Source organism: Caloenas nicobarica, chromosome 4 (assembly GCF_036013445.1).
Source record: "Caloenas nicobarica isolate bCalNic1 chromosome 4, bCalNic1.hap1, whole genome shotgun sequence".
Taxonomy (NCBI): domain Eukaryota; kingdom Metazoa; phylum Chordata; class Aves; order Columbiformes; family Columbidae; genus Caloenas; species Caloenas nicobarica.
Window position 1 is genome coordinate 63,352,792 of NC_088248.1, and position 21,152 is coordinate 63,373,943.

Genomic DNA, 21,152 nt, shown 5'->3' on the forward strand with positions numbered 1-21,152 from the left:
GATTTGGTGCTTCTCTACCATATTGCTCCTCTCCTATTTGCAGTTACTGCTGTTCTGGCTGAAAAGCCCCACCATTTCTCACTGTAGAGTGGCCATTCTGTATTTCTGACATCCTTATTGCCCTTCCCTGAAGCTTTTGCAGCTTTTCTATCTTTTTGGAGATCAAGGAGTGGGCAAGCCAACCTCACTAATATCTTTCTGATGATGAACGTTACTGTCTGTGGAAAAGAGGAATGTTCACAACTTTGCGTAAGAAAATGTTAGTTTTGTAATATACCTGGTTAAATGCCCAGTCTGGGCTATCAGTTGGGCTCTGAGCCGATGGAGAAGCTGCAAACATCTCATTAAAGGACCTTGAAGATTTGGATGGTTGCTGAAGTTTGCTACAAGAGGAAACAGACAAGAACAAGACAGAGAACACATTACAAAATATGAATCTCTCACATTCTGTATTAACCATAGAGAATATTGGAAATACTTCTGATATTTTTATGTGGTGACTTCAACCTTGGAAAGATATTTGATCAAATAACACAAAAAGAATGCCAGAAAGGGGTAGCGAGTGTATAGCTCTTGTAAGGCTCATTGCAAGAGTGCTTTGTGCCTGGAGGCTCTTTGCTGAAGAGCTTATCAACCCCAGACATTTTTTTTTCTGCCTCCCCTGTACAATCTCCTAGAGTTACAGGTTTTTCAGTTTGAGGATATGAAACCCGACAGAATTCATAGATAGCGTGGACTTCATGGTATCCAGGCAAGGCCTCTATGACAAAATTAAACCCATATGAATATTACACATTTGGCAACCCAAGAGTGAAACAAAATAAATGTCAATATGTTTATTTTTATAGTGTTTCGAAATAACTTTTTTTTGTAATAACACCCCAGTAGAGATTATAAAAGAACAGCTATTCACAGAGAAAGCAGCTCAAAATAAGATCTCATATAATGCAAAAAGACTGGGAGGGGTTTTAGTTATTTTTGTAATACTGATAATGAATTGAGATTTACATCTTTCCCCTCCTGTCAACATGTTTCTTGTATATGGCTAATTTCAACCTTAGTTGCTTCAGCTGTCCTCCAAACAGCTGCAACCAGAAAATGAATCTCTACTGAAAACAGGCATTTAAACATACCTCATCACTGGTTTTCTCACTGGAATATCGAAAGCTCTAATGATGTTCACTAACAGTTTTATGTCTCCATCTGATAAATTCTGTGCTGTGACCTTCTTCCTTTCTTTTCTTCTTGGCTTTAATGGTCGTTTTGGCTCTGCCAGTTTAAAGAGGCTGAGTCCCAAAATACTAATAATCATAAAACAGATATTTAGTCACTTTTGCATAGAATCCAGCATTCTAGTGTGTCCATGACACACATGGAAATTATGCACTAACAGAACAAGGAAATATATGCTCCTGTTAGTGCCATACAAAACTCTGTGAAATGTCAAAATGTTCTCATTGTTTGGTACAACACAATCCAGTTCTGTCTTGTATTTCAGAAATTATAACTTAAATGTGGAAAGAAGAGTTTTTGGTTTTTTTTTCAAAACTAGGTAAGATACAAATAAGACAATTACACAGCTTCAATATAGATCTAAACTACAGTGCTACAAACAGGGTATCTAGCAGATGATGACAATCACTGTATGGAATGGGCAAAAAGTCTAATTACACAGCTATGTCCAACAAACAATAGGCTATAGAAAGGAAGCAGAATGAATATGCCACAACATACCCTGGACCCTCAGAACTTATAACCCAAGGCAAGGCAGAACCAAAGGAGAAAAACAAAACAGGAAAATAATAAAAAATCAGATGTATGTTTTTATACATCACTGATATTAACTGCAGACATTCCAAACCCAACTTTAAAAACTGATAGCCAATGGTATTCTTTCCTTGTACATAACAAAAAATTCACAGTAATTACTGCTAAAATAACACAAAAGCATGAACTACTGAAATATCTCGCTCAGTAGATGCTTTAATCAAATGATGGTGTATTTTAAATTCACTGACCATAAAAATTACCAAATAGATTCCAATATTAATTAGTATCCATAATAAGAAAATATCAATGAAGCATTTGATTTTCAGCAACTACAAAAACTGAATATAGTCTCAATCAGATTTTTCCCTTCTATCATATGAAAACACAAACTAAAAACTAGGATGAACTCTTTGGTAAGAGAGCAAGACTCTGTATCTCCAGCAGGTGGGACTGTTTAGATTTACACTGCTGATTGAAAAAGCTTTGTCTGTACTTTACGAATGTCTCGTTTATAGCGACCATAAGCAACCTCTACATAAAAGAAAAAGTAACTATCTTTCAGAGCCTGTTTACTTACACAGATTTTAAGTGGCCAATACTAATTAAGAGTTATCTATGCTGTGAGGACAGAAAATTGTCAAAATCAACAAGTATGGGGTTTGGAACAAAAATTCAAAGGAACTGCTTAAGTAATAAAACAAATAATAATCTTAAAAGCAAAAAGAAGTAATTTCAAAACCCAGTAACATTTCTGAAAGTAAACAGCATATGACAACATCCAGCAACAGCAAATAGAAATACATGAGAAGTAAAATAAAGAAAATGACTGTTAAAAAATTTACTGCACATTACTTGCAAGGCATATGCACTGACTCTAAGTGAGCATCACCTATAGAACCAGTAGTAATGTTACTGACTCTGACGCTTGCCTGAAATCACTCAATCTAGCATCAGCCAGGGCTCTGCTCAGCTCATCAGATCACAGCCCGATACATTATATCCTGCTAAATCTTATTTACCTGCTGCCACATTACTTCTGCCAAAATCGGAATTTTTGCTAAAGAAGTTTTTACACACTTCATGCATCAATACACCGTCTGTACTGGCAGAGGTGTATACAGTGATTGGAAGTTTATATATTATACTAAACACAACATTGCATCAGTTCATCATGTCAATAAAGTTCGTAAAAAAAGATCTGAGACTTTTTTACATTAATTATTTTGATTTAGAACAAATAAAGACAGCTCCTTTACCCCAGGCTGGGCATCTCCTCTTCATTGACAAGGTCAGAGAGCAGGAAATGGTGTTTTGCTATGAGGAAACGGTTTATTACTGATTCTCGAACCTGTGAATGGGGAGGGAGAAGAGACAAAAGTACATTTCTAATGCAAACCCACTGCAAATATTTGCATTCTGTCTTTTAAACACAAACAAAATGTCCAAATATACATTCTTTATTTTTTTCCCACAGAGTCATGGTCCAAGGAAAATTTTCTTTCCACCAGATATTTCTTCAGAACATAATATAAGCTCATTTTACAAATACAATGATTCTCTAGAAACATACTGGCTAGCCAGATATAAGAACATAGGAAAGCATACAATCAGAAAATAAAGTCTTATCTGTTTACAGCTCATCATCAGAAACAATCACAACAATAAATGACACTAACAGACATTGTTTTTCCACGTATAAATGAAGTTGCAGAAAAGACTGTAGAGAAATCTATATGGTATTAGTTATGGGGAATAAAAGCACCACTTTGGACTGCAGAACAATCGATGAAGCCTGTATTACAAATACTATGGTTTCAAATAAATGTTTAAAATCCTTAGTTCCTTTCATTTCTATGCTGAGGTCACAGACTGAGGCACAGAGATGAAAGTCTTCCCTCCTCTCCCAACATGGAAGCAGATTGGCAGAGTATTGCCTTTGCTCTTCTTCCCTGTCACTGATGCCTTTATATACCATGCTATTACAAGATTATTTGGAAAACACCAATAACAAACAATTTTCTGCAATACATCTCCCTTTGTTGTTTTTAGAAGTTTTTATTTAAGTTATTCTTATTATATCTTTGTGTTGAAGTGGCAGGCATGTAAGGATCATATCTCAGAGTGAACTGAATTTCAGTTCTGATGTGAGCACTCTGATTTTGAAGCATATCTGACAATTTATAAAAGTGTAAAATATATAAATATCATTTTTAAAAAGGCTACTTGTATTTAATCTAAAAGAGTTGTCAAATAAAGGTACCCTAATGTATTTTACTCTGCACTACTATACTATTATTGAGTGTGCTGCATAAAGCATAAGTTTGAGTACACAGTTAAATACCATGCAAGACACGCAGGGCTGACACAGACATGACAGCTTCGTTCATTTTTTTTTTTTATGTTATCGTACTGAATCTGGGCTTTAGAACTTGCCTGGGAGATTTAAACACTCTTCATTGTCTATGATTCTTTTACAAAGCATGCTTTCTAACAGACAATTTGTTTTGTCTTACATCAAATCAACCTTATCACTGTATTACATGTTTTGCTGGCTAGGATTTGATACAGTTCTTGACATTTCCAGTACTGGTAAGAAACCGGTAGCCATGTTTTGTACCTGCTATTTTGCCAAAATAGTCTGAAATTGCAAACTTGTCTTGGTTATATGACCAATGTTTTCCTGTAATTTTTCCCTAAGGATTATAGAGAATGTCTTCCTAAAAAAACGAACAGACTAGAAAAATAAATCAAAATAGGAAGGAGAAAACATTACTCTAATATCACAACAAAGGTAATGTGATGGAAGACATGCCCTCTGCCTCAGGCTGCAGGAGAAGACACTCTGTGTATTGCATTAAATGATTTTTAACAGTGTTTAGAGCCAGTTTCATGAAGATAATTCAGTTCTTAGCATCACAGCTTACAAGAAGGAAAATAGGGAGGAGAGGGAAATCAGTGAATACCTGGGACACAACAGTACAGATCTCTGACACACTGGAGTAAAAACCAAATTTACAGAACTGCTAGAAAAATCCAGAATGGCTGGCCATTTTTTATATTGAATCTTTTTTCAGCAACATTAAACCAGTCACTCACAAACCTCCACTTGTTCAACTACACCAGTTTCAGGCCTAACCTGGAATTTTAAAGATGTCTGTAGGTCATGTTCAGAGATCAATCAGTTCTTAGTATTCATGGAAATAAAGCATCCAAGTTCAGAAGCAACACATGACCTAGAGAAATATGGTGGATCCATATTTTTGCAGCTTACCTTCTGTAGATAGTTCGCAACAACTGCTCTGTGGGCATCTAGGTAATTTTTGCTGTCAACCACATCCCTCTCTTGCAGTCTCTTCTCATAGTCCTAAAGATATTTACTAGAGTCTGTGATTCAATATATATTCAGTGCTTTATTACATACAAGAAAAATGGTAAATATTTCATTAATATTAATGTATGGATCACAGTAAACCAAAACAGATGTCAGAGGTTTAAAAATCTATTTTAATGCTAATGTATACAGCAATAGCGTTGCTAAACTTTGATGAATAGAGACAAGAATTCCATTAAGTTACAAGATTCATGTGGTTTAAATTACTATGAATAACTTGAAGATTTCCCTCTCTTCTTTTAAAGCTGAACTTTGACCTGCTTCTGTAAACTGAAATTCCATTTGAACTGGAAATGGCTTCTCTTACTGCAGCTGAAATAAGGAGAAGCAATGCAGTATTCATGGAAGATGACCTGAAATCTGAACTGTTTTAATACACATAACTAGTTTTCATAGTGTCTAACACTGGGAGAAACACTACTTGCGGGGTAATTTGTTGATAAGCAATTATTGAGCTATTTTTAAGTTATATTCAAGAAATGAAGAGATTTAATAGCATAATAAAAATCTTTCTTTGTACATTGTGAGAAAGTGAAAGCTCTTCAAGCAGGCAGAGTAGGAATATTTTGCTTTGCCCAAAGTTTGGTAAGTCTGTAGTCTAACTGGGGGGCAGAAATGAATACTGGTTACCAACGCAAGAAAATGATTTCTGAGAAGCATCTGGTTTGGGGGGAAAACTATGTTGATGGAATATTTCTCAGGGTTGTGGCTACTATTCTGGTGGGCTATAATGAAAGCTGTATCGACAGATGCAACTTTTATTCACAAGTTTAGGAAAGTGTCTCATATATTAAGAGAAGCCTAGGGCTGACACAGCTTCCCAGCAAAACACAGAGCCTACAAGTCCAGGAGGTCTCCCAGGATCTGCAGCTCAATGGCAGTCTGCACATCAGGTTGGCTTTAGAACGACAGCTAGTTATGATGTAAAAGCTACTCACTAAAATTAATCTTCCGGTCATTTTAATACTGTTGCTACTTTAGAGAACACATTTTTTTCCTAAAATAAAGGGCACGGGAAGAGCATTCTGGAAACACAGTGCTTCATTATTTCCACAAGAAATCTTTATCTAACTTTTCCAGTGTATAATAATTATTGTTGAACGAGTTCAGATTAACAACAAAATGAAATAAGAATAGCTCTTCTGAGCCAGAAATCTTAATTTTTAGACAGATCTAGTAATGCCTAAGCTAGAAGTCCCCTAATGTGAGTTGAATGTCTAGCCGGTATGGTGCTCTGTTTTGAATTTGTGACTAAAACTGTGCTGATGACATACCAGCGTTTTGACTATTGTTGAGCAGTGCTTGCACAGTGTCAACACTACCTCCTTTTCAAACTCCCCCCCAGTAAATAGGATAGGGGTGTGCAAGAAATAAGGAGCGGCACAACAAGAACAGCTAACCCAAAATGACCAAACGGATATTCTATGCCACATAATGTCATCATCATCAGTAAAACAGAAAGGAAGGGGATTTTAGGGAAGGTTCTCAGAGGCTGGCTAGGGATTGGTCTATATGTGGCACAAGTGCCTTTGTACCACTTGTTTGTTGTCTGGTTTTTCTTTTTTCTTCTTTCCTTCACTTATAAAACTATCTCAACCCATGAGTTTTCTTGCTTTTGCTCTACCTGTTCTCTCCCCTGTCCAGGGTGGGACGGAGAGGGGAAGCCAACAAGCATCTCTGTGGTGCTTAGCTGCCTACCACGGTTAACCAACAGCAGGGAACTTCCGTTATCAGGTTTAGGTGTGACTACGGAATTTGTCATCTAGGAATCAACCTAGGATATAGAGTGAAAATACCACTACGGTCAACAAGTTGAATGCAGTTATCCCTGTTTGGGGTAACGTGAGGAAGTACAGGTTTAAATGGACTGAATTGCTTGCAGGGTTGAGATCAGGATTGACAATCGAGCTCTAACAGTAAGGATCAATGTCTAGTGGGAGTCCTCTTACTAGCGAAGTACCCCTGGGATTGATTATAGGGCCAATGTTACTCAGCATCCTCACCAGTGACCCAGATGAGGAGACGCAATACACGGTCAGCAATTTAGCCAACAATACTTGATTAGGAAGAGTGGTTAATACAATGAATGACTGAACCACAATTCAGAGGGCTCTTGGTAATTGAAGACTAGGACAACTGAAGTATCAATGAAGAAAACGCAAAATTCTGTGAGGGTGGTATAACATCATGTGCTGGCACAGACTGGAAAGCAACCAGCAGAACAACGACCGTATTGAAAATAATCTGGGGGTTACAGTTTAATGACAACCAACAACGTTTTCTTTTGGCAAAAGGCAAACCACAGGCTACATTAGGAGTAGCACAGCCTACAGACAAAGGGAAATTACTAGGCCCTCCAACTTGGCACTTGTGAGGGCATACCTGAAATATTGCATCCAGTTTGGGGCTGCCAGTTCAAGAAGCATATGGAGAAACTGGATGGGGTCCACTGAAGGACTACTAAGACAGGCAGAAGCCTAGAATACATGACATACAAGAAAAGGTCAGAATCTTACAATAATGTAGGTTGGAAGAGACTTCTGGTGATCATCTGATCCAAACCCTCACTCAAAGCAGGAACAACTCCGATCGGGATGCTCAGGGTCTTTGCCAGTTGAATTTTCAGCACCTCTAGAGATGGCAAGTCTACAAACTTGCCAGACAACATTCTTTGTGAAAAATGTTTTAATTATATCTCACTGGAATTTCTCTTGGAGTAACTTGTGTCTAGATGCCTCCTTAGCCTTGCCTGCTTAGGCCAAAGCGTCTCCTTGTATGCCATGTGCTCCGGCCCTGTAGATATTGTGGTAGCTCTGTGCTGGACTTGCTACAGTATTTCAGTGTCTTTCTTGCACTGGACAAGTTGTTCAACTTATCTCCTCCTCACCAGACTAATTAATGAGCAATCCAATATCTGCCCACAACTGTTCAAGAGGCAGTTACAATGAAAAGAGTGACAAGCTCATCTCTGTAATTCAAGGTAATATAACAAGGGAAAGGAGCCATTAAATACAACTTGGAAGGTTCAGGTTGGACATAATTTTTTTTTTCCTTTTTCTTGTTTTAAATAATCACTGGAAGAATAATGCAGCACTGGAACATGTTATCCAGAAAGGCTATGGAATCTCCCATTTAGAGGTCTTCAAGACTTGGCTAGACACATACACAGCTGACCTTATCTAGTGATGGCAACAGTCCCACCACTTCACTGGAAACCAGGACTCCAGACAATATTTTCCAAACAATACTTCCATGATTCTATGAATTTTCAGACTTCTTTGTGAAATAGCTAGCAAACAAGCTAGGAACAATACTGCTTTAGACTTAGTTCTGAAGACTATGTCATATAAAACGAACTTGGAATGGGTGATCATGAGTTTATCGAATTTATCCTTAATGAAAAAAACAAAACTTAAAATAAACCAAACAAAAAAACCTAAACGAACAAAAAACCCACCAAAACCCAAACGATAAACAAAAAACCAAAACAACCAAAAAAACCCCCACAAAAACAAAAAAACCCAACCAACCAAACCCCAACACCAATTCTTAAACTACTGCTTTCAATTTTGAATGATAACATGAAATGAAGAAAGTTAGTCCATAAAATCAGCTGGATCACAAATGTATGTCAAAGATACAAAACTCATCTAAAATTTAAGAAGGAAAAATATTTATTGTAATAGCCAGACATGATTAAAATAATAAGTATCTTTAAAAAAACATATAACCCAAAAGAAATGGAAGAAATATCTTTTTCAAAGAAATTTATGTAAGAAGAAGAAGGGATAAAGCAGCAGTTGCCAGAATCTGAGATGATTCTGATCCTGCTAAGGAATGAACACTCCAAAATGTTCCTTAGCCACCCAAATTGCTAAAGAACAAAAGAACGCATGACTTGACACTAATAATAGAGTTAAAAATAAAATAATTGAAGTATGACCCAAATAAAAAATCCACACATTGCATTTCAATAAGGTAATTAACAGGCAAGGACAGGGTAAGCTAATTGGGACAATGTACTGAAACAGAAATAACTGCAACATAGGCTGTAGTAAAACATAAGGTGTTTTTAATCCTCGTTAGAGTCATTGCTTTCAGCAATCTCCACAGAAAGGGCTCAAAAGTTAATAAGCCTAAGCCTGAATTATCTTTGCATTACCTTTCTATATTTGAAATCACCTTAAAAAAACCAAAAGTGTCTTAGAAAATTTGTGTTTACATCAGTTGCTATGTTTTATATTTCTCCTTCCACAGTATAGCTGTGGAAATAGTACCTTGGAATGAAGTTATCTTAATTAGATAAGAATAACACCAGAAAAGGAAGGAATAAAATTATAATTTTTTACTCATCAGAATAGCTGTACATTCTTTAAGGGACCAATTGACTTAATTGCAAGTCAAATATTATTAGCATTAAAACTAGGAAGAAATATTGCAGATAACATTCTACCTGGAAGATTTTCTCACTGATTTCTCGTTCAAGTAAAGGGACTTGCTTGTAGTTTCGGAACTCTGCCACCTCCCCATTTCTGAGCTGCAAGAGTCGGAATCTCTTTGATCTATTAAATTCCTCATCAGAAACAAAATTAAATTCTTGCTGCAACTGTTCCAATCTGAAGAAATCGGGAACATGTGCCTCTCCACTTGTGGCAATCTAGATTAGTAAAAAAAATTATTAATCTTTTAATACAATGTGACAAATGTCTACAAAATAACTTTTTAAAGTCTTTCTTACATCTTGCAAAGATGTTAATTTTAAGCAAAAGCAATTGAGATAGTTTAAACTGAGACTGAAACACTAGGTGTTTTACAGCAGGTTTTTGTTGAGCAAAATATATAAGATTATGTCTTTCTGAATGCAATAAAATGCTATTTCTTCGTAACATGAACAAAACATTAAGGATCAAGAAAACTATAACATAGCAGGGTAACCTAGGAAGCTGTATGGTAAAGACAATTCATTAAGTCAACTTCAGCTGTGTAAATATCTCCTCAATTTGATGTTTAGAGAAGCCCCAACTTCTACAATACACTACATCTCTTTGTGCAATTGTCACTAATGAGCAACTTCTTATTTAATACTATACAAGTACACTGGCAACATCCATGCACTTCAAAGAAACAACAAACTCAAAATCCATTCTTTTTAATTTATAAATTAATCAGTTTGCATATTCCCTTATACCAATTTTTAACCACTTGACTACTACTGAATGGATCAATAAATCATACTCATTAATAAATCATTAACCCACCACTAAACGGATTAATAAGTCATATTTTTAATGGACAATTTGCTTCTTAAAACTGACACAAGTATGTCTATCACAAATTCAAATGCTGTTATCTCCCTGGCATGCATACAGATTGCCTGAGAAGGTACTGGTGACCGGGTATTTCACAGCTGTTAGCCCTATAGCTCTGAAAAAGCCACCTACCATGATCAGCTGCATCAAGTCAGCATTGTTTGGGTCATTTGGATCAAGTTTTGCTTCCACTGCCCACTTAGCCAGCTTCTTCATGTCAGTTAAGCCCGATGTGCCAATGGATGCAATAGCGTCAATATTTTTTAAAGCACTAAAAAGACAGAATTGACAAAACTTAAACACCTATGACTTATCAATATAAAAAAGTATATAAAACAACCTTAGAAAAAAACCCCAAAAAGTTCTCCACTCATCTGAATAGTAAATTCCACTACACAATTCTTAAGTTGTAGATATGCATCTGAGGAAATGATGAATTTCAAGGGGAAGTATGAAGGAACTGGCAGAAGGAAACTTTTATGCAAGGTAATAAGGTGATTATTGACACATTTATGATACATCTAAACTATTCCATGTTGCTGACTACTAGGAAGTAAGACAATAAATTGCCTCGCAGCGTGGAAGTTAACAAAAGTTGTGACAATCCATGCTGAAAAGAACTTCTCAGATGTACAGTCCTCACTTGCGCTCTGCCTTAAATCCTGTCTTTGACCTGTCTCCTGGACGATGCTTTCAAACCTGCATTGTGGCATTGGTCTCTGCCCCTTCCTTGCTGTTTCTGGATAGACCCTGGGGCCTAATTCATGCCCTCACCATGCTTGGGACTGATGCCGGCACCCTGCTCTGCCTGGCCTGTTCTGCTCCTGCAGGACTGCAAGCTGGCTGCCAAGGGCACTGCCTGTGCTGGGACACCTTTGCAGCTTCTCCCTTGCGGTGCAGCCTTACTCGTTGTCCTCCTCAACACAAGTCCCAGCTCCAGTCATCCTTTGGATGCTCCTGCTCACTTTCTTGTATCTGCAGGAGGCAAGGAAGTAGGGAAAGTAGCCTGGAGGCCATTTGTACACTGACTTGCTGGCCGGGCCTCTGGCATCTTCTCACAAAAGCCACTCCTGAAGCCCCACTGTTACCAAAACCTTGCCACATAAACCCAACACACCAGGACGTGCATGTTATTAGCCAAATACCACCAAAGGTGGATGCTGCCCCTTCTCTTGTTAGTGATGCTAATTTGAGTCTTTGTTCTCTGCTTCTCTGAATATTTTCAATAGAGCTTCAAAAACTTATCAATCTTTCTCATGCTTGGCTAGAACCAGCCAAACATCCAGCAGCTACTGGAACAGCAGATAAAGCGGTAACATCAAGGTTATATCTTTAGACACCAGTCTTGAACAAACGCACAATGAACCACAATTGTGCTGAAAAGCTAATGGGCAGCAAAAGCTAAAAATTGTCTCCAGCTTTCACAACAGACAATGGAAATTCACAGAGGGCTGTTCATCTCTAGAGGGTGATTCAAAGAAGTGTGTTTTATGTTTTACTGCCAACTTCCTTCTGGAATTCCCAATTTTTCCATTTACTATAGCGATTATTCTCCCAAGTTTAAAGTTAGCCTTTGGGAATGCATCCTTATGTTTTAATCTCATGCTATTCCAGTACCATTGAAGTCAGCAGGTTACTCATATGCTGATCAGCAAATTACTTGAATGGTTGCAGCTTGGGTCAAAAATAGTAACAAAGTGATTCGAATGCCAAAGTCTAGCCTCTAAATAAACAAAAATCTGACAACCTACTCAAGTGGAAGAGGTACTTGCTCAGTGTTAACAGTGTGGGAAAACTCTTAAGGTTTTACAATGAAGTTACCTGAGGTCATTACAGAAGCAGAGTTCATGTATCATCTTGACTTTACTAGAATTATATAAAAGCAACAAAATGGACAAATTATCTACAATGTCCAATTTGCAACTACAAGGCAAATTGTATTGTTTTGAATGGAATAACGTACTCATTTCTGCAGGTCAACAGGCTCCTGATTCAGCAAAGTCATGAAAGAGTATTATCTTGGAATGATCCAACAGATGCAAATTTTTCACTGATTAATACACTAACAGTGTCAAGCCCTCATACTAACTTCTACTGCCTTCATAGAGTAATTTTTATCATTAATTACAGAAAAGAAATTTAAAGCATATGTCCTAATAGCCTCCCCAAATGCCCTTCAGATAAGAAAGAGCCAGAGCTTCTGTTCATAAGCAAAATGATTAGATGGAAGTTCCTTGCCAATATATACATATTCTATTAGAAAAATCATAAAAGTGAATTAATCAGCTTGACTTCAACTTTAATACTGTCTATAAATAAAATACTAAAAGATAAAATTTCTAACTAGAAACTACTTAACAAAAATGTGTACTCTAAGGTATCTGCAGCGAGTTACAGCACAAAGTAAAATATCTAAAATGAAGGAAAATAGAACAAAAATTCTTGATTATGAAAGGTGTTTTTTTTTTTTTTTTAAATACTAGTATAATCAGTTTCCCACGAATCACTGAAAATTCATATCGTATTACCTCGCAATGCCTGTGTTTTGCTGAGATACTGGAGGAACTAAGGGGTCTCCTTTTTCTCCAACTGCCCAAGAGACACTATTGGATACTTTCCCAGAGGTCATTAAAGTAATTTTGTTGCTATCATCAGCTTCAAATGAAAAGGACACACCTATCAAGGGGGAAAAAACCCAAAATAGTATATTTATGCATTCAAACACAATGTCTAAACATCTTTAAAAATACTTCCTGAGAATAAGTAGTCAAATAACCTGTGCCTTTATATAAACGGGGTAATGTGAAACAACTCGATTCTGCTGCACGTTGTGGGGAAGGACTCTGCTCTACAGAAGGAGCGAAAGATTCCATTCCACCTACAGATAAGCTTTCCATTTGGGTTGGAAGGAAAGGCTATGCCTTGAAAGTTGTGCCAAATGCTTTTTTTTCCTTCACAGATGCACATTGTTTAATATTTCTGTTAATTTTCAGATTCAACATACTGTTATAAAGGAAACAAATTTAGAGTCAAAAGAATTATACACAACTGAAAAGTCAGTCCTAAAGCTTTATGATACACAATGGTATATACAGTCATCATGGTCAATGACATTTACAGACACAGCTGTTGTAATGGTTTTTTCCACATTTCTTTCCTCCACAGCTTTTTATCTATTCTACTCTAGCTTGACCTGTATTTCATATATGGCAAATTTATGCAAGTCAGTCATCTCATAACGATGTTCAAACTTATTATATGAACGTGAAAGTTCCATATGCTACTATGTATTATTCTTGTTTCCCCTTTTCCTACCTCTCCCTTGATTTATCTTTCTAAACTCCCAGGGATAAAGTGTGTTGCAGGATTTCAACAAATCAAATAGGAAGAGAAAAAAATTAATCTGCACATACACTTACATAGCCAGTTCTTCAGTGGTTTAGAACATCAAAATCACTGGAGCTACACTGATTAATACCATCTGCTTGCTCTGCAAGCCAGAGGCCTGATTACTTAAATACTAAAAAAAAACCCAAACACCTCCTATAGCTAGTAGAGTTCCACCAATACTACAAGCCAAATAATAAATGCAAACATTTTTACTATACGCAGCTTAAAATTAATACAAGATAGGAATTCCACAGCAAACTTTAGTAACAAGAATCATGACTTTTACTCTGAAACTTATGCCAGCCTGTTACTGCTATGTGGTTTCAGAAAAATGACAAACATTGAACTGAGAAAGACCGAGAGTCCTTACCACTCCCAACTCCTTCATGGTCCAGCACCACACGCTGACTGCTGCTGAACTCTATTTCTTCTATTGGAGCACTGCCTGTCAGAACTGTAGTGTCAGGGACAGGTAGGAACACTTCAGCCAACAAGGTGGTACTGCTCATACCTGTTGTTTCGTATATCTAGAAAAAAACATGGTGACAGACATAGTAAAAAATTTACATGTGTATTCATGAGAAGTTGCAAACATACTGTAGGGTTTTGGAGCAAAAGGTTTTACTATGGCTTAAGCATGAAATAATTCATTTAAGGCAACTGTATTCATCTACTTTCTAAAATTTCCAATTAGCAGATAGTTCAGCTACCAGAAGCTACCTTGGTCTGAATTCTTCTTATATCTTCCTCAACTTTCTAATGCATCTGAGCAGAATATGACGAACTCTGGGTTTTAACGAGCATCATAGAATATTCAACGGCTTGTGACAGTCACTGGCACCAAGTGAAGATGCCAGAGGGATTCTGGCTCACTAATTCTGTTACCACAAAAGGCAGGCTAAGGCACACAGTCCTCCCCATTCTGCCAGTGCTACAGGCTGCTTCCCTCTTTCCTGGCCAGTTGCAGGCTCAGAGCAATGTGAGTGACTTCTCCAGTCAGATGTTTTTAATCCAAGAAGATGGTCTTCCTTCTCCCTTTCACATTGTGCATTACATAAACAGAGCAGGTGAGGCTTATACACTCTCCCCTGAACCACCATAGGTAAGTTACCTTACAGCAAAAGCCATCTATCAGGAGAAGCAGGATCCTGACTGTGTTCCTCCTAAAAACATATTGTATTGGTTCTGAAAATTACTCATGCAACTAATTCATTAATTCATACTTGGAATGGAGGTAGTGCAGATTTGATGTAACTGCACTGTCGATCAAGTCAAGTGCGTTTATGGACATTACTAGCAATGATTTTTTTTCTTATCCTCCTCCAGCAAACATTATAATGATTTTACTGTGTGGACGATAATGTTTTAAAAGGACCATTTTACAAAGTTTATCTACAACATAATTCACTTTTTCTAAAATTAAGAGGTTGCTCCACTAACATATTTAATCACATCCCAATTATTTAACTTCTGCCATGCAGCCCATAGTCATGTCATATATAACACATATCTATGTAAACATATGAATATATATAAAGCACAAGCATCAAAAATGTAGCAGTAAAGTTGAAAGTTTGTGACTGGAAAAGCAAGGAAGGGGCATAAGATTGATGACTCACAAAGGGTCTTCCAGAAGTTTTTCAGTCTTTACAATGCTACCGTAGAGCAAAATACAAGCATTACAAGAGTAATTATGTTTCATATTATCTCTTTAAAAATTACTATGATAAATCATTATCTACCTGTAGTTTCAAACTCTCTGGCCAATTGAATATTTGTAAATTGAAAATCTGCCCAAAGTGAACTCTGAAATCTGAACTTATTGGGTGGGTAACAGTCCTTGATACTTCTTTGGAGTTGAAAAGAACTTTTATAAATGCTGAGCGTTTCTTCACATCTTCTCGTCGCAGAACTTCTGCCCTGTAAATACATCAAACAAGCTGTCATATCATTTTTAACATTTTTATTCTTTGGTTATTTTTAATGAGAATCTGATTCCTTGAGGAGAAACAGAAGTCACCTAAATAAAGATATCATTCTTCTAAAAATGTCACTACACAGGAATGACTTTAAAACAACTGTTCAATAATAGTTTTATCTTCTCACGAATGTAAAATTATTTAAAAATGAAGAGGTCAAATTTTAGATCCACTAGAGCTGCCTTCATATAAAAGGAGGTCTTTAGGGAGAAAAAATTCCCTGCTACTCCCTTCCTCTAAAGCACAACAAATGATATCAAATTCAGTTAAGATTCTGAAGTTTTTAGTCATTGGGAGCAGAACAGCCAAGCAACATTCCTTGATGAGGCTATTTGCCGAATACGAAACAACGCAGTTTTTAAGTGACTAAAATCTGCTAGAGGTTTGTTAAATGGTGTGTGTAAATATTGAAAGTAACACAAACAAGTAAATGTGTTTGTTTTATCCACAGTGAAATCTCTGGTTTACTACACAATTTCTTTATTTTCCTTCTGTTGACTATAGCTCTGATCTGGTGCAAAAGACCAGCTAGTGAGAGTGGTACTGCCAGAAGTGATCTAGAGTCTACACTGAAAGCAACTTCTTTACATATACGCCACTGTTCTATGCAGATGCTCAAGGAACATCAGCAAGTTCAATGGGAATGTGTAGACACGCATTCTCCGAGCCCAGTATATACAAGGTTCCATGTGACTTAAAAATGAAACAAGTTATATCAGTTTTAGAAGTAGAAGCTTTATCACTAGGCTAAACAGAATGGCGAGCACACGGTTCTGAAGTTATACAAACAATCAGTTAAAAAATAACAGCAGAAAATCATGAACAAAGTGATTTGCAGGCCAACACAGATCTTACCTAGGACACAGCTCAGTTGGAGTTATGCTTCCTGACAGGACCAGTTCAGGAATTAGCACGGGCTCTCCAGGTTTCCTTCTACAGTTGTCAGCTTTTTCTCTAACCTGCTGCTCTATTTCCAGGTTACTGGCCATTTTAGGTGGGATGGGTTTTACACGTTCCTCACCAAGATCACAATCTTCTAATGATTCTTCCTCTTCATGAATGTCTTTTTTCTTCTTTTTCTTCTTGGACTTCTGCATATAAAAATAATAATGTTCTTCCTGAACTTGTTTCAATCAGTATTTTTTCTCTCGATCTCTTGATTCACAAGTGGTAAATACATACGAGAAATGACTGTATAATTTTAAAATCACCACATACAAAAATAAGATTTCTCTCATTGTATAGTACTACTTCAGATTCATAATTCAGCAGTGCATTCCACTCATATGCTTCAAAAATATGTGCTTCAAACAAAACATTTAACCTTCTCAACCGACTTACAAAATAAACATGCTTCTGGAGCACTCTGGTTAGCAGCTGACTTCTGATTTAGCCTGAGTGACCATGTGCATGCTGTTAAGATTGAAGGAAGGTTACTCAACCAGTAGACACAGTTCTTTGAGATGTGTTGTCTGTAGACACATTGACAAAGTGAATGCACATGTGCCACAAACTTTGGAGCACAAGCTTAGCAGTATCTTTAGCATGAGCAGAACGATCTCCCCCCTTCCTCTGTGCTAAACAGAAGAACAAATAAACAGACCACCACATGCCTTTCATCATCTCCTGAACTGCAGAATTCCAGTGTTCACGTGCACGTTCAGCTTTAAACTACTGCAAGCAAGTTCCTCCTTCCACAGACTTACAGATTACTTGGAAGGACAGCTTGCTTGAAGCACCAGCCACTTCATAATTGAAGACACCATAAGCAAAAGAGGAGATAAGGAAAGCAAAAGGTTTCTCCTCACTGAGGTATTTAGCCAAACAACTTGTTCACATATTTTTGTTAATAAGTATTCTTTCTTTCTTGGCCTAATTTTATGTTACCCATTGTATTTCCTCTTAAATATATCCAGTCTCTTCTGCCTCTAGTGTCTTCCTTAGATTCATGTGATCTGTGCTAGTAAGACACCAACAGCAGTGATTAACCAACAAAGCATGTTGAGTAATAAAATAAAATATTTCTGAGCATAAAAGGAAGGCTTGTGTACTATATTTCACTCTAACGGGAAAGAAAGATAATCATCTCCATCTCAAGACAGTTTGTGACTAACGCAATAAAAATACGTTGAGAGCAGCTTTGGCTGGAACCACCCACCATGGTATTTGTGAAGGCATCACTGGCTAGATGAACAACTCCCATTAGGATCAATGCTCAAGATTATCTGCCTTCATTTTAGGGTTTACATTTATTCATCTTATCCTACAAGCCAACTGACATGATACTAATAAGTTAATGCCCACTAGTGTTCTGATAACAGGAATTTCCAATACTGGCAGATCAGCTTCCCCGAAACATCTGAAGTGCCTTGCAACAGATGCTGCTATGTGAAAAACTTTCCGTAAAAGTATCAGCAGATGCACCAGATTCTCAAAAACTGTATTTGAAGCATTTCCTTAAACTGTACTTTGCTTTGGTATCCAAAGTTCAAACTGGGCAGTAATTATATTAAAGTCTAATCACCATTACCCTGGGGTATCCAGTACGTTGCCATACACCCTTATGAGAGCAAGTCTGATTTTACTGGCACTGCCACAGGCTATTTCAAAGATCATCCTGTTGCAGTGTTCGTTCTAGGTCCTGTATCTGTCAATATCCCCTTGAAGCATGACTGAGACCTTAACTAGAATACAGATTACTAGCAATAAATCTTTTCTGTGGTAAAAGGCTAGAATATTAATTATATTTTTCAGTTTTGGGACATTCCTGGACATAAATTTACATGAGATGTTCATTAGAAACACCCCATAACTATTTTCTTCACAACTTACACAAAATTAATACACATTTTTTATCTGCAAGGACACAAATTTAACAGGAATGCTGCGAAACTATTAAATGTAAAGAAGAATGAACTGCTGAAGCACTGAAAATCAATAGCAGTAAGACAATGCTCCACAAAAAGCTAGCACAATTTAATTTTTTAATTAACAATTAACTCACTAATGAATTCTAAGTAGACAGAATGTATCTGCATTATAAAATTTATACATAACTATCCTGAAAATGATTTTTTTCTGTACTAGAAGGACAAACTTAGTAAATTTTTTTTGTGAAACTGAATAATTTAACAAACCTGTGTCTTCTTCCAGGATTTCCACTCTCGCAGCTCAGTTTTATACTCCTCCATTTTCTTTTCATATTCTTCCATGTGTTCTTCTAGTAATTCATTTATCTCAGCCTGAATTTCTGCTTCATATGCTTTTTCATCTAACTTCTGATCAACCTCTTCCCTTCAAAAGAATAGTTATCAGCATGTTGCATAAATTAACATAAGGGCTACAATTAAGTCTATAACATACAACATAAGTCTACTTCTCCATGAATTAATTTCATTATATCAAGTGTGTTCTATTTAAAAATGCTGGCATAGAGAGTCTAAGAGTTGATAGCAGATACTTACCATTCAGAATGAATATAATCACTTTTTCTTTACTCATTAGCCTTTAGAAATTCCTTTCTGTTACAGTAATTACTTATGTTAACTTTCCTTCCTCCTCAAACTCAAAAGAACAGTGGCAGGCTCAATTAGTGCCAGACACTACTCAAATTCTTAACTTTTGCACCCTTCATATAAGAATTTTAAGTTCTCAAATTGGCTAATCTTATCAAAACTCCACTGCTGGCAAATGAAGTACAAAAAGCATTATCAAAACATACTTCCTCAAATAAAGCTTCATGGGCGTGTTAGTGAACTTCTGAAAGTCACGGAGGGATTTCATTTGTTTCCAAACTTTTATAATGGTCTTAAGCAACATTCTGTCTTTTTCTTGTTCAGCATCACGAAGTCTTCTGGTTTGCCTAGAAACATATGCATATGCACAAAATCAACCAGAATTGTATAACTCAGTGGAATAACAGAGTGAAAATGTGCGATACCAAAAGCCAAGTGATGTGGGTTTCACTTTGATTGATGGCTGCAGTGGTTTAAATCGAAGAAGCATAAAACCCAGACTTGATGATGGCAGGATTTGATTTCCTTCTGTACTCTAGTCTGTTGCAGTTTGGACAATCTGACTCCAATTACAGTTCACTCTCCAGAGATCTCAACGTTTTCCAAAAAGCTTATTACAGCTGTACATCATTAAATACATTTTAAAGTCAATTCATGTAAACAACAACCCAGGAAACCAACATTGCTGCTATGAAGTAATGCTTATTACAATTGCACATTACAAAATATGTTTTAAACTTAACATGCTTCTAGCTCCAGTAAAACGGATTTGCAGAGATGAAGTAATACAGTAACATACAAAGTAATGCAAGTTCTTTGACAACCCTACAAGATTCTTAACACAAACAAAATTAACAAGGCTTTTATTTTCCCCCTCAGAATTGGTATTTCACATTTCCACTCCCAAATCTGTTTATAAAAGAGCAATTCATTAGCACTTTTAATGACCAGCACACACTTCCGATGTAAATGTCTGTGCAGCACAAGCACAGACTGTTTCCAGTATTACCCTGGTAGCTAAATGTGTCTAGTAAAAATAATGTGATTTAAAAGAAAATAATAGAAGATGTAAACTATTACTACTTGTAATATTCAGAGAATACGGAAGACAGAGAGGCTGAGCTAGAGTTGAGAGAAAAAAATGTATCACACATTACTTAAAAGCATAAGCAAATTTAGTAAAAAAAAATAAACAAAGATGAAATACAGACTTTCCAGAAAGTAACATGAGTAATTTCTCCACTTCACTAGTTAGCAATTTGAATATTACTTATCCATGCAGCTTAAAAACCTTTTCTTCTTTGTCTACCAGATGACGCTAGAAGATGAAGCTTAAAGACATGAGGAACATACAGGTCAGTAATGACACTTTATCTAATGCATTTGATTTGGAAGCAGGCCCTTTCAGTAGAGAATCACCTCTGCTAAAATAACACCAGCCGGAAGAGCCTGAAACTCGCAATCCACGGCATATGTCCATTTCCTCCTCAGCAAACAAGGACAGTAGGGCTGAAATCACTGATTTGCAAAAGTCTTCTGCATTCAGATGACATTTCTTCCCCAAACCGATGGAAAACTACAGCTCTGATCTTCAGACAGAGTACACATCAGTTATGTTCTTGGGAGGGTGCAGGAAACAATTAGATTATTTTCCATGCTACACTCTCTTCACATCTGTAATTTCTCATGAGTGTACTACATTGACCATCAAGGAAATGAAAGGTTGGAAGACAGACAAGGCAGGTCAGATGTTTTTACCAACATATGTGGTCCAAGTTAGTATTAAACACTATGACAG

The 21,152-nt window shown here is 36.7% G+C and overlaps 1 protein-coding gene across 4 annotated transcripts in view; it reads right to left on the reverse strand.

The window, feature by feature from the left end:
* CC2D2A (coiled-coil and C2 domain containing 2A) overlaps nucleotides 1–21,152 on the reverse strand; it is a 61,680-nt gene that overhangs the window by 16,770 nt on the left and 23,758 nt on the right. For all 4 annotated transcript variants that reach the window (XM_065633744.1, XM_065633743.1, XM_065633740.1 and 1 more), the window contains 12 exons: nucleotides 19,561–19,701; nucleotides 18,977–19,133; nucleotides 16,695–16,930; nucleotides 15,603–15,780; nucleotides 14,231–14,387; nucleotides 12,999–13,146; nucleotides 10,603–10,741; nucleotides 9,615–9,818; nucleotides 5,042–5,134; nucleotides 3,027–3,118; nucleotides 1,134–1,301; nucleotides 278–383 (listed from right to left, as the gene is read on the reverse strand). In XM_065633744.1, the coding sequence (XP_065489816.1) occupies nucleotides 278–383; nucleotides 1,134–1,301; nucleotides 3,027–3,118; nucleotides 5,042–5,134; nucleotides 9,615–9,818; nucleotides 10,603–10,741; nucleotides 12,999–13,146; nucleotides 14,231–14,387; nucleotides 15,603–15,780; nucleotides 16,695–16,930; nucleotides 18,977–19,133; nucleotides 19,561–19,701 (1,819 nt within the window). The remainder of the gene's footprint in view (nucleotides 1–277; nucleotides 384–1,133; nucleotides 1,302–3,026; nucleotides 3,119–5,041; nucleotides 5,135–9,614; nucleotides 9,819–10,602; nucleotides 10,742–12,998; nucleotides 13,147–14,230; nucleotides 14,388–15,602; nucleotides 15,781–16,694; nucleotides 16,931–18,976; nucleotides 19,134–19,560; nucleotides 19,702–21,152) is intronic.